The sequence below is a fragment of the Strongylocentrotus purpuratus genome, unplaced genomic scaffold (genome assembly GCF_000002235.5).
Source record: "Strongylocentrotus purpuratus isolate Spur 01 unplaced genomic scaffold, Spur_5.0 spur5_scaffold_4, whole genome shotgun sequence".
In the NCBI taxonomy this organism is placed as follows: domain Eukaryota; kingdom Metazoa; phylum Echinodermata; class Echinoidea; order Camarodonta; family Strongylocentrotidae; genus Strongylocentrotus; species Strongylocentrotus purpuratus.
In genome coordinates this window covers 32,215,807-32,228,460 of record NW_022145610.1, presented here as the reverse complement: position 1 = coordinate 32,228,460, position 12,654 = coordinate 32,215,807, and the positions used below count along the sequence as shown (strand labels likewise).

Here is a 12,654-nt window from a genome sequence, read left to right as displayed (position 1 = left end):
CATATGGGCATCAGGTAGGGATATCCTTCAAATATCAAGCAAACTTCAGGAATACCTGAATAGACTCCAGACTTAGTTTCGCAGATGGGGATTTCGGCTTTCGGCTGATAAGACAGTCCCTATATTTTTTACAAAAAGTACAATGAATCTCTCACCACCGCAAGTAGAATTAGACGGGAAAAAAGTGCCCTTTCAGAATACTCATCATTTTCTGGGGGTAACTTTTGATAAGAAATTGACCTGGAAGCCACACGTGGAAAATGTTGTAAAGAGATGTAAAAGAAAATTGAATATCCTAAGATGTTTAACGGGAACTAAATGGGGGAGCTCTTCTAAATCCCTCGTAAAGGTTTACAGGGCATTCATAAGATCTTTACTCGACTATGGATGTGAGGCCTACGATAGCGCTACTACCACCACAAAAAAGGCACTTGATTCGGTGCAATACCAGGCGCTACGGATTTGTGCGGGAGGACTACCTCTCACTTCCCTACAATCCTTACAAGTGGAAATGGGGGAATTTCCCTTGGATCTAAGGAGACAAATTGTGTCAAGTAAATATAGACAAAGTATCGAAAGATCCCCAAACCACCCATTATCACAAAACATAGGGCCATGTTGGCAATTTGATTATCTAAAGGGAAAAGACTTTCTTAGTAAACCTTTCGGGTATAGAACCCAGAGTAAAATAAAAAACTTCATGACAGAAACTGCCGTACCATCCCCATTTCCGCCATGGCTTTTTGAACCCCCACTGGTTTCGACCGAGTTGAGCTCTCGGATTTCAAAAGCCGACCATCCGAATGAACTACAGCAACAAAGCTTAAAATTGATTAATACAAAATGGTCGAACCAGTTGCATATATATACAGATGGATCTAAGTTTCCGGAGAAGGGCCAATGCTCGGCTGCTTTCTATATCCCACACTTTTCTGTACACCAATGTAAAAGATTGGCGAATTTTACCTCATCGTATAGAGCCGAGTTGGCTGCAATTGTTCTTGCCCTTCAATGGATCGAAGAAACAAACATCTATACAGGTGCAGTCATTTTTAGCGACTGCTTAAGTGCCCTCACAGCCTTGAAACATTTTAGTGACGAATCCTTTGTCACAGAAATATTTATAATAACGACCCGATTGAAATATAGAGGGATCGAAATCGCTTTGGATGGATTCCAGGCCACTGTGGGATAGTGGGAAATGAAAAGGCAGACTTCTACGCAAAAAAAGCTCTAACTCAGGAAATTGAAATGCATAATAAATTGACTTTATTTGAAAAGACAAGTTTAATTTTGTACAGTTCAAAGTTACTTTGGCAAGAAAGGTGGAATGATACCCAATCGGCATTAAAAATCCTTCAGCCAAATGTTATCTCACAATATTCTTGTAAATTGGGAAGAAAAACTGAAACTATTCTTAGGCGACTACGCCTGGGAGTGTCTGGGCTCAACCAAGACCTCTTGCGTTTGGGCACCCACTCCACAGGTTTCTGTGACAGCTGCCCAACATTAGAAACGGTCAGACATTTTTTGATAGAATGTCCAAAGTATATAATAGAAAGGGCCATGTTAATGTCAGAAGTTAATATTTCCAAGGAAGAGGACATTATGATATGTTTACGAAACAGTGACTCTCATGTACAAATGGCAATTTCTCGCTTCGTTTTTAGAACGAAGCGATTATGTAAAAAGTAAAATCAAAAAGAGATGAAAAACAGAAACCGCAATCAATTTGAGCTGAATAGAAGAGAAAATAGGTATTTTGTGTATAACCTTATGCCTACACCTGTATTAGTGTCTTATTTGAAGTTTTGATCGTATAGACCTATATATCTTATTTAGGCCTCTTTTAATTTAAAAAAAAAAATAATGATTGAAACAATTTAACATTATTTATTTGACCAATCGAAAAACATATCTTAATACATACACACAACTTTAGGGAAGTGGAGAGGAGAGAGAGAGAGAAGGATACATGAAATCTGCTGGGAAAAAAAAAAAAACAATTAAAACTTGCTATATATCATTACTCGAAAGCATGTCACCCCAATGATTATAGTAGTTAAAAGTCATGCGCTATATAAATAATCTCATGAACTAACTCATATAAACTAATAAAGCCCACAAGTGTTTTGCTTATGCAGTTGTCTTTCTCCTAATAAATAAATAAACCCTCTAAACATACAGGTACACGACGCCCCCTTGTCTATGCCAGAGTGACCTATAGGTTGAGTTTATCAACCGAGAAGCGTACGGCGTAACATAACTCGCTGGGCTGGTAAGAAGGCATCATAGAAAGGACAGGGCCAGCGTGAGTTGGAACTGTGTGCGGATCGTGGTTTAATTTGAAATAATTTTTTGTTTTTATTTTTTTGTAGACTATGACTAATATTATATTAAAATGAGATTGGAAAAAGAAAGAAAGAAATAATAATTTTACCAAGACATTAAAAGAAAGAGATGCGATGAAATTGGCAACAATAGTCAAATTTGACTAATAGCCATTATAATACCAAACGAACAACAACAACAACATGGCATGGTTAAAATCACGACTCCACTTTCGACCAATCAGATGGCTAGATTTCTAAAGAGAGGTATAAAAAAAAACTTCTTTTTTATGGCTGATTTGAATATCATTCTTTCTTTACCACTTGGTGTATCGGCCATGCCTAAAACTAACTTTTTCATCTGATTACCAAAATTAGCACTGCGTTAATTTGCGATATGTAATCAGATTTAAAGGTACTATGGCCCTTTTGCAGTCAACCTCAAGTTCTGTAGAACTTTGCAGGAATTATGAATATGTCATGTATGTCCTATCTGTGAAATTTGAACGTTAGCAGTGTCCTAATATTTAAATTATGCAAGGAAACCCGTTTACTTGCTAGACTTCACTGTCGGACACTATTGAGTGACTGACTGGCTGTTTTTCTTCTTTGTTAATAACATACATAAAATGAGCTTTAAAGGGTACGTGAGCATTTGTCTACATCAATAACCCACTTCTTGTGATGGCCAAGATCTTTGCGCAGCATTAAAAGTATGACCATTCGATACAATGGTCTGAAAATCAAGACTATTAATTATTGGCTCTATAGCTCCTAAGTCGATTTAACCACTAATAGTCGTTATTTTCCCACTTGAAGACATTTTCAAGCCCCACCTTTTAGGGAAGTTCTAAATTAGTATTATCTTTCAAATGCCGTTGGAATGTAATCTTTTAATTTGTTGGGCCTGCTAATGGGACATAGTACCTTTAAAGAGAAGATTGAGTTCTGGGAAGAGGTGAAAAATAATTTGTGAACTTTATCATTCTTATTATGGAAGTGTGGAAGAACATCGGATAAGACATGTTCCCTGAAAAGCATGGCTCTTCAAATGCTTTCATATTCTAAATATGTCATGTAACATGTAAAACTCGGGGGCCGGTTTTTTACGCCACGTGTTCGTGTATTCCCATATACATCTTTCTGTGTACAGTGTTTGTAACTTTACCAAGACTTGGCCTTATTCTTGTCATTTTGATGATTCCAGAACCTTGCAATACATACAAATTCTTATATGCTAGATGATCAACCTTTTCTGGTCAATTCCACACCGTTTCTTTCACAATGCAATTGCATGACCAGAACTCAACTTCATCTTTACTGCATAAAATTAATATTTATTAAATGCCATGTTACAAATTATTTTATTCACATGTCACAAATAATTGTATTTTGATAATCAGAATGCAATTTTGTTGGATATCAAATTGGAGGTACACGTATTTCAAATTACAGGGTGAATATAATGATAATTATGAACATCAAGTGAATCATTGTTTTCAACTGGTTGTATAACACTGAATGGCAGTATGTCTGATATGTCTTTGGGATCACAGGTGCCATATATAGGAATTAGGAATGTTTGGAAGAAACTGATCCCCACTGGAAGGATGCCTTTTGGGGGTAATCAAGTATGTATAATTGGTCTAGATGCTCGAAGGAAGGTGAAAATTGTACAATTCATGTGCAGTATAGTTTCTAATAAATCTAATCAAATTAATTGTCCAAATACAATAGTAAGAACAATTTATTCCCAATGGGCAGTTACAATCTTTCTATACTGTTCCATACATATTGATTATAATTATATACGGTGTACAATAAAGCTTATATTTCATATTTGATTTGGAATATATCTGCACGGTATTCATCACCAACAGTAATCAACAAGAATACATCAAAACTATAACTTTATCGCTTACTTGATTCATGCATAATAATCATAATTATATTTGACGATTACTGACACCCTCTGTAGGTTAAAAGATTCTCAGAAGCCAAATGGTTTTATTGACCGAAACTCATGTATACCCTACCATCCCCTTTTCTCTCTTTCCGTTTCTATCTCTCTCTCTCTCTCTCTCTCTCTCTCCCTCTCTCTCTCTCTCCCTCTCTCTCTCTCTTCCCTCTTCATTAAAATGTTTCAACGCGTGATTATAATTTTGACGAGACTAATCTACTTTTCATTGGACTTGAAAATGATCTTTGTTAGTCTTAACGTACAAGTATATTTTTATCCTGCTCTCTCTCCCCCTCTCTCTCTCTCTCTCTCTCTCTCCCTTTTCATCTCTCTCCCTCTCTCTCTCTCTCTCTCTCTCTCTCTCTCTAGTTATCTCTACATTCCCTCTCTTTGATTCTCTCTCTCAACTCTTTTCTGAATTTCGTGCTACCTACACGCCCCTTTGAGGTGCCCCTGTGAGAGCCATACCCCTAAATTGACCAAAGTTGGGGGTATTTGGAGATCGATATAAAAATATGTACAAAATTTGATTCCATGGACAAAATCACTTTGTGAGATTGATTTCGTGATAAAATCAGTTATTTTGAGCGATTTTGTGACGGAACTCCATATTTATTATTTACATGGGGCGCCATAATTATAATAAATAGACAGGGAAATAAAGTAATATTTATCACGTGGACATTATTTTTTCTTCGATATTTCGAAGCGATTTGCTATAATGAAGATTTTGTGTAGGCATACGGCCGCGCTTTATGAATATCCACGCAGCCAGTGCATGACGTATAGTTCTATTTTTGGTTATAGCTTGGACATGACGAAACCGGATAATGTGTATACTCCAAAAGTAGAGGGTGATGCAAGTGGTGTTGAGAGTGGAGGGAGAGAGTGAGAATATGTGAGAGAAATGAAATAGGTGACAGAGAGAGAGGGGGAGCTAGAGAAGAAGGATAGGGAGGTGATACGGGGGTGGAGGGTGAAGAGAGGGAGCGAAAAAACATAACACAACACAGGGAGACAATCTGACAAGCAGAGATAGAAAATCAGAGGGAGATAAAGGTATGTGAAAGAGAGAGGGAGAGAGAGAGAGAGAGAGAGAGATTCAAACAGGAGCAGATCTACTTAATTTCGAGACCATATGACATTGATATAATAATCACATTTTGGAAATTAAAATGAATAATGCACAGATTATCACCAATTGACGTTTACCATTTTCCCTAACGATAAGAATCTTTAAATTCCATGCAGTACTGCCATGACGTCATTTTCTTTCCTGGTCATAATTACAGTACACGAGAAGGCACAATATAATTCGATATACCATTCACATAATTATACCGTTCTCTAACCTTGACTTACATTTACCCATGTTCAATAAAATATTGTCAAAAAAGTAGAAGAAATAGAGAGAGAGAAGAGGTGAGAGAAAAAACCTGACACGACACAGGAAGAAGAGAGAGGTAGACTCAAACGGGGCAGATATACATAATGTCGAGACCATATGACATTGATATAATGATCACATTTTTGAAGTAAAATGCATAATGCACAAATTATCACCAATCGATGTTTTATACCATTTTCCATAAGAATAAGGAATCTTTAAATTCCATGCAGTACTGCCATGACGTCAGTTTCTATTCTGGTCATAATTACAGTACACGAGAAAGGCACAATATACCCGGTAGGAACAAAGCATGCGAAATTTTGAATTCGATATACCATTCACATAATTATACCGTTTTCTTACCTTGACTTACATGTACCCATATTCATTTTTTTTTTTAAGTAGGAGAGAGAGAGAGAGAGAGAGAGAAAGTATGCGGATCAGGCGCTTACGCAGGGGGGGGGGGGGGTTTAACCTCAAAAGCCCCCCCCCCCTTGAGTTTTTTTTATGTGTATGTTTTGTGTATGGTTTTGGGGAACCCCTCCTCCCCCCCCCCCTTTGTTTTTTTTAACTTTAAAAAAAAAAAAAAAAAAAAGTTGACCTCACCCCACCCCCAACGGAACAAAATGTGAAATTTTCGGATTTTGGGGGGATCGAAAAAAAGTGTCCTCTTACCCCCCCCCCCCCCGCTTATTCAGCGGCTGGCTGAGTCCTTGCGAAATTTTAACCCCCCCCCCCCCCCCCCCCTTGAAAAAATCCTGCGCACGCCACTGATGAGGATGCATACAGAAAAGAAGAAAAAAGACAGCAGTGGTTAGACAAAGACGAATACAAATATTACATTTATTATTTTTATATCAATGAGGATTCCACTTTTAAATAACTGACAAAAAAAGCAAAGATTTTAGTCCGCGCTATACAATTCATTTACTGAAAATAGTCAAATGCCACTTTTTAGTTACTACCAAATGAATGAATATTATTAATGCATCTATAAGAGTGACATCATTTAAAATGATGTCACTTTTATTTCGACCATATTACCATGAGTGTCAAATAACGCTGGAGCTGCTACACTGAGCAGCACTGCACGTGATATTTTGTTCAATTCAGGAATAAATACATGTATTATACTTTTATCAATAGTCATTTATGCTTGGATGCAACCCCTTTGTTGATATATGTTTGTATTTACGTCACTGTCAGCAGACAACACGCTTCGCTCAACGCATAAGTGCACTAATAATGGTTATTTATTGTTGTCGTCTGCATTATACCAAACACGTATACGTCACGAATTGCGAAATTCCCAGGTCTGACTCTCAATTCAGTCGCGGTATGCAAAGCGATGTGTTCTTAACATTGTGCGTGATGGAAAATGCATAAATAGAGGCGGATGACAACAGAGAAGTCAGATTGACATATCATAGCAGAATCGAGCAGTAGATAATACACGGTTTTCCTTCAATAATTAGAGTTATTTCAGTTACAATACGCACGTTTACAAGTATATTTATATGCTATATGACAGCAGAGATAAAACTATATTGTTTTAGTATCACCAACCATCAAACGAGAGAAGAGAGAAGGAAGATCTGGAGAATAGACCTACAGGAAACCGGCACACTGCGAAATTCCAGGTAATGATTTACACATTATAATTTGTTATTGTTTATTTGTTTGTGACAACATTAGCACGTGCACGTAATCATTTTAGAGCGAGGCCTTTAACATCATTCATGTAAATTAGTCTGCAAGAGAATATACCACATTAGGTGTCCGCGATCCCGGCCAGACGATAATATCCATTGGCCGGATTATTATACCTTATAGGACAATTACCCTCGAAGTACTTCCCTCTTTTAATTTTACCCTCAGACAGCAAGGGTAGTGATAAGGCTGTCCAGAATCGATTGTCGTTGTCCTCGGTACTTTTTTTCAATTTCAATCTCACGCGCATATTGATAAATATTACAAAGGCAAACTATTTTTCCTTTTCTGCGAAGTGAAGGTTACAACAAATTATGACTAACTATTTTGTTAATGGCAAGATGAAGAAGAAGAAAAAAAGTTCATATGACACGATCGTATTTTTCTGTTAATTGAGTTTTTTTTAAAGTTTTTTTTAAATCAAATATTGAAGGAAAAAAAATCCATAACTCTTTCTCTTTTCCCTCCAACAGAACCTTCCAGTTATTAAGTGGATCACCGGTATTTTTAGTCCTACATCCATCCGAAAAGTGTTTGTTTGTCTGACGATTTCCCTCCTAAATCGCCAAGATGATGTCCGTTATCAAGAGCACCTTCTGTGATAGCCGCCGAAGCCCAGAATACGACGTTGTCAAGACTCAGAACGTGAGTACAGCAATTGATCAAGAGGAGGGGGGGGGGGAGGGGAGTGAGTGAGTGTGTGTATGTATGTGTGTGAGAGAGAGAGAGAGAGAGAGAGAGAGAGAGAGAGGAGAGAGAGAGAGAGAGAGAAGATAGAGAGAGAGAGGGGAGGGGAGAGGGGGATGGGAATGAGGCCAGGGATATGATGAAATAGAAGGAAGGTGGCTGCTATCGACTCAAGCATTCTTGCTTATGATACTTAGCCTCTGCATTTATCTTGATTTTTTTTTGTTACTAGTACCTCAATACTTTCAAGCTTTCAATTATGCATTTTCTATTTGTGTGTATTTAAGTTGTCATTCTTCATGTAAATCAATTATAATATATACTATTATTGTTATTTGAATGTTTTATATTTGATTTATCAATACAAATTAATGCAGAAACATCTGCTATAAAAAAAATATTAAAAAAGAAGGGAAGGGCGGTAGATAGAAAGATAGAGGGAGGCTAAGAGAGAGAGAGAGAGAGAGAAGTGGGTGGGAGGGCAGGGAGGGAGATGGGGAAATAGGGGAGAAGAAGGGTGGAGAAGGAAAGGGGATATAGATGGAACAGATAGGAAGAAAGAGAAAGAAAGAAGAGGTTTTCAAATAATGAAGTGAAACTCAATGGTTTCCCCCTTTTTAATCCCATTACAGAAAGCATATGAAGAAAGAATGTACAATCCTTCCGTATGGGTTTCTACGAGTACGATCATCGATCCCGCTATCGCCTCCGACAACGGTACCACCGCCAAGAAGGATGAAAATGAACCATGTTGCAAGCTTTTTGGCTACATACAGGGACAAAACGAAGGCAGTAAGTGATGAAAGTTAAGACATAGTCAAGCTTATTTTACCCAAGTAGTTTTTATGAAAACGGACCCTAAGAATGTTTCATATTATAATTGAGGCAAAACTGTGGTGTTAATGTAGGAATTGTGATCAAATCCAACAATGTTTCTAAAAAATAGCCTTATCTCTAATATAATGTTTTAAAAATGCATATTTTACCGACTGCCTTCTAAACCTGCTGAAGTTGTAGTAAGCAAGGCGGTACTTCGCATGTCGCTAACTTCGTTTTTGTTTTATTGTGTTTAAAAGTTATTATCCCCCCGCCACCACAAACAAAGTTGAAATTTTGAAATGAGTGGCTATAATCTTTTATAATTCTGAATATGGAAATATATTGTGTTTGGGAACCAGGAGTGGATAGCTAGGAGCATGGGTTCTGCATTTTAAAGATCCTGTACAAGAGTTTATCTCTAAGGGTAGGCCTTTATCCCGAAGGGCCTGTCATTTTCTTGTCGAAGGGCCGGTTGGTCGCGGCAAAGGCCTACATGTACAGGAATGCGTCGTTCACTCCGAAATTCCCAGCGTGGATTGATTGATTTGTTATTAGGGTTATTAGCCAGATTCTAAAATTAGTTTTCCCCCTTCTCTCTTACCCAACAGATCATTACATGGACATGACTTTTCCTGTGATCAATGATTACACAACAGAAAATGGTCCCAAGGGGGAGTCCAAGCGAACGCTGTCCTTTTTTGTTCCTAGAGAATTTGAGGAGAAGACCCCACTACCAACTGATCCTGATATCTATATCAACCAGCAACCCGCCATGACCGTCTATGCAATGTAAGCAAGCGCAGGAGCGAGGAGCATTGATGGATTAAAGGGATTATAAGGAAGCACAACCGGCCCATGACAACACCCCTCCCTTAATCTGGAGGAGGTGAGGGTGGGCCTCTTGCCTGAGGTGTATACATTAACAATCGACTGGATTGATCATAAGCATAAAAGATAATAATGCACGACAAGGGGCCATTAATGTATGCATAATGGGCAAAAGGACATTATTACTGGACAAAATATTCGTTTTGTTCCCGACTGGCATTAACTATATAGATTAATGTAGGTGAATAAATAAACCCTTTCATGTCGATGATTCCACCCCCCCCCCCCCCCCAACCCACCTACGGTGCCGCCCCTGCTTGTACCCATCATTGGTGTCCCGATGTTTTAGTATTACCTGCCTCTCGATGAGGGCATGGAGGTAATGAATTTGTTTCTACAATAATTAGCTCTCCGATCCATCATCTAAGTACAATAAAATGAACGGCAGGATATTCAATACACAAACAGTGTAATAAACAGAAATATATCATACTCTTGTTTCGTTCTGAATATCAAAACCAATGGCACTGCTTGCATCTATGCAAATACCATCAAGACTAAATGCAGCGTATTGTGTGCATTTCCATACGACAACACCTTAATAATTATTATCTCTTTTTTTTCTTTCTAAAATCAGGAAATTTGGCGGTTTTGCCAACGATGAGAAGTGCCTGAAGGAGAAAGAGAAGTTCATGGCCATTTTGGAGGCAGATGGGGTCAAGGTCAAAAGGGATGCCTTCTACTGTGCTTTCTACAACACCCCCTTGAAGCTCTTCAACAGAAAGAACGAGATATGGCTGGTCAAGGAGATGAAAGAAAGCAAGGAGCAACCCTTCGTTAAGTCACCGACCCTGGACGTGGAGCGTGAGCAGTAGGACCAGTTTAATTTAATTGTTTCTTACTCAACTGGGGGGGGGGGGCGATGAGTTTTCTTCTTCTTCTTCCAAATAATATACTTAAAACACTGAAATAAAATATAACAGTATTCTGCTCACTATGATTACTACAATTACACTTCTAGATTTTAAACCTCACATCAAAATAATGTATTTTACTCTATATTAAACAGGTGTATATGTGTGTAACTCATCGTTCAAAAAAAAAAAAAAAAACAGAAACATTTTGCGAGAAATGGAAAGAAAGTTCTGCAATTAGCTCCCGACTCCCGTACTCCGAACGTATCAGGATATTGTACATATTTACATGTAATTGAAATATGAAATGATGTTGTAACTTGTTACTACTCAACAGGATATTAAACTCCACGATGCTGCTAAGTATAATCTTTAGATTATGCGGACCACAATTGATGCTTGTTTGGTAAACAAATTCTTTGGATTTGTTTGGAAATTAATCAGGGATAACTTGGAATATAATTTTCTCGTCAGAAGCATGATAAGAATGTATTTGGCAACTATGGCTTATGCAGAAGATCGTTTCTTCTATAATTGTGTATAAATTATTTTGTATACTATGTATATTTTGCAGATTGCAGTAAGAAGCTTTGATATGAATGGAATGTGCGAATAGCAACCATTTCGAAAACCATCATAGATACTCTGTCTACATGTTATATAACCCCCCTCCCCCAAAAGGTGCTATTCATGAATGGTGTTCAGTACTTACTATGTCAATCCCCCTTTTTTTTCCCTTCTTACTTTTCCGCTTCATTATTATTGCAATATCTTTTTCTTCACTGTCTTCTGCTGCAAATTCATGTCAATATACAACCGTCCCTACTTCTCCTTTCTTTACTCCGCATCATTTTATTGTATGTAAATTAATATGATTTTTGCTTTTGGACTCCATGAAAGAATAGGACCATTTTGAAAATGGTCCTGGAATGGGCTATCAAACCGTTTGTTTATACTTCACAAATTTATTTTACTTACTTTCTTATCATTTGAAATGTGTTTAATATTATGTTTGTTTTTAAAAATTGTATGTATATATGGATTTCGGAAATAAAAAACAAACAAACATCAGCTCTCTTTCCCATTATCTTTGTACAGGCGCGTACGCAGAGGGGGGGGGTACCCCCTCCCCCTCTTGAGTTTTTTTTTAATGTGTGTATTTTTCGGAACCCCCCCCCCCCCCCTTTTTTGAGTGTCAATTTTCTTTTCTTTTCTTTTTTAAAATAATAATAATTTTTAAAAAATCCTAACGGATGACCTAAAAAATGCGCTCTTCCCCCCCTCCTCCCCCCCCCCCCCCCCATTTCCATTTAATAACCTGGACGAATGAAATTGAATTTCTTATTAAGTTAAATATGCGTGTATTTCCAATATGTAAATTGTACGACGCCTTGGAAATACACGCATATTTAACTTAATAAGAAATGTCTTGCAAAATGTGGCCCGGAATGTGGCCTTTAATTTCATGTAATGTCTTTTACACGTACCGTACTCTGCCCGGTTTCCGCCCGATGGGCAGTTTTTCTCAGATAACTTCTCTGAAAATGAATTATACAGGCGCTAATGTATACCAATTTGTTGCCGAAATTCTAGCAAATCTAGCTATGCCATTCTTACGCCCGAAATCATAAGCGATTGTCCGTAGCGCGCCGTCTGCGTGAGGCATTTTCCTTGCCTAATTCCGCCTAGACCCGCCCTAATTCCGCCGATGGTGGGCGCGCATCAAAAGTATAGAAAAAGGAAACATCTCGGGTACACGTTAGGCCAAATCAAATTGCTTCCCAGTAGAATTCGATCTACATGTTATTTTGATAATTGATATTTCTTTCTTTATTTCTTCCCTTGCCTCTGTAGGCCTAATGCAAGTGCACTGTTATTTATCAGTTTCTGATCTGGAAAAACAATTTTTACTGCCTTTGGAAAATCCTGCGACTTGTCTATGATGTTTTAATAATGTGTTCAGTCAAATCTTCAGTGTTCTATCGCTAATCGGGAGAGGGGAAGAAAAAAAAAAAA

At 37.8% G+C, this 12,654-nt stretch overlaps 1 protein-coding gene across 1 annotated transcript; it reads left to right on the top strand.

Moving 5' to 3' along the window:
- The first annotated feature begins 6,999 nt into the window (after positions 1–6,999).
- On the top strand, positions 7,000–10,644 carry LOC581007 (heme-binding protein 2). Its single transcript, XM_781033.4, has 5 exons — positions 7,000–7,320; positions 7,864–8,035; positions 8,710–8,869; positions 9,505–9,685; positions 10,362–10,644. Exons 2-5 carry the CDS (start codon positions 7,961–7,963, stop codon positions 10,597–10,599), a joined length of 654 nt encoding a protein of 217 aa, XP_786126.3. The 5' UTR covers positions 7,000–7,320; positions 7,864–7,960; the 3' UTR covers positions 10,600–10,644.
- The last annotated feature ends 2,010 nt before the right edge of the window (positions 10,645–12,654 follow it).

Excerpts from the sequence above, each read along its gene's own strand:
- LOC581007 (XM_781033.4), top strand. The coding sequence starts at position 7,961 with ATGATGTCCGTTATCAAGAGCACCTTCTGTGATAGCCGCCGAAGCCCA. Across the intron at positions 8,036-8,709 it reads ACGTTGTCAAGACTCAGAAC|AAAGCATATGAAGAAAGAAT; the intron begins GTGAGTACAGCA and ends ATCCCATTACAG. Across the intron at positions 8,870-9,504 it reads ACAGGGACAAAACGAAGGCA|ATCATTACATGGACATGACT; the intron begins GTAAGTGATGAA and ends CTTACCCAACAG.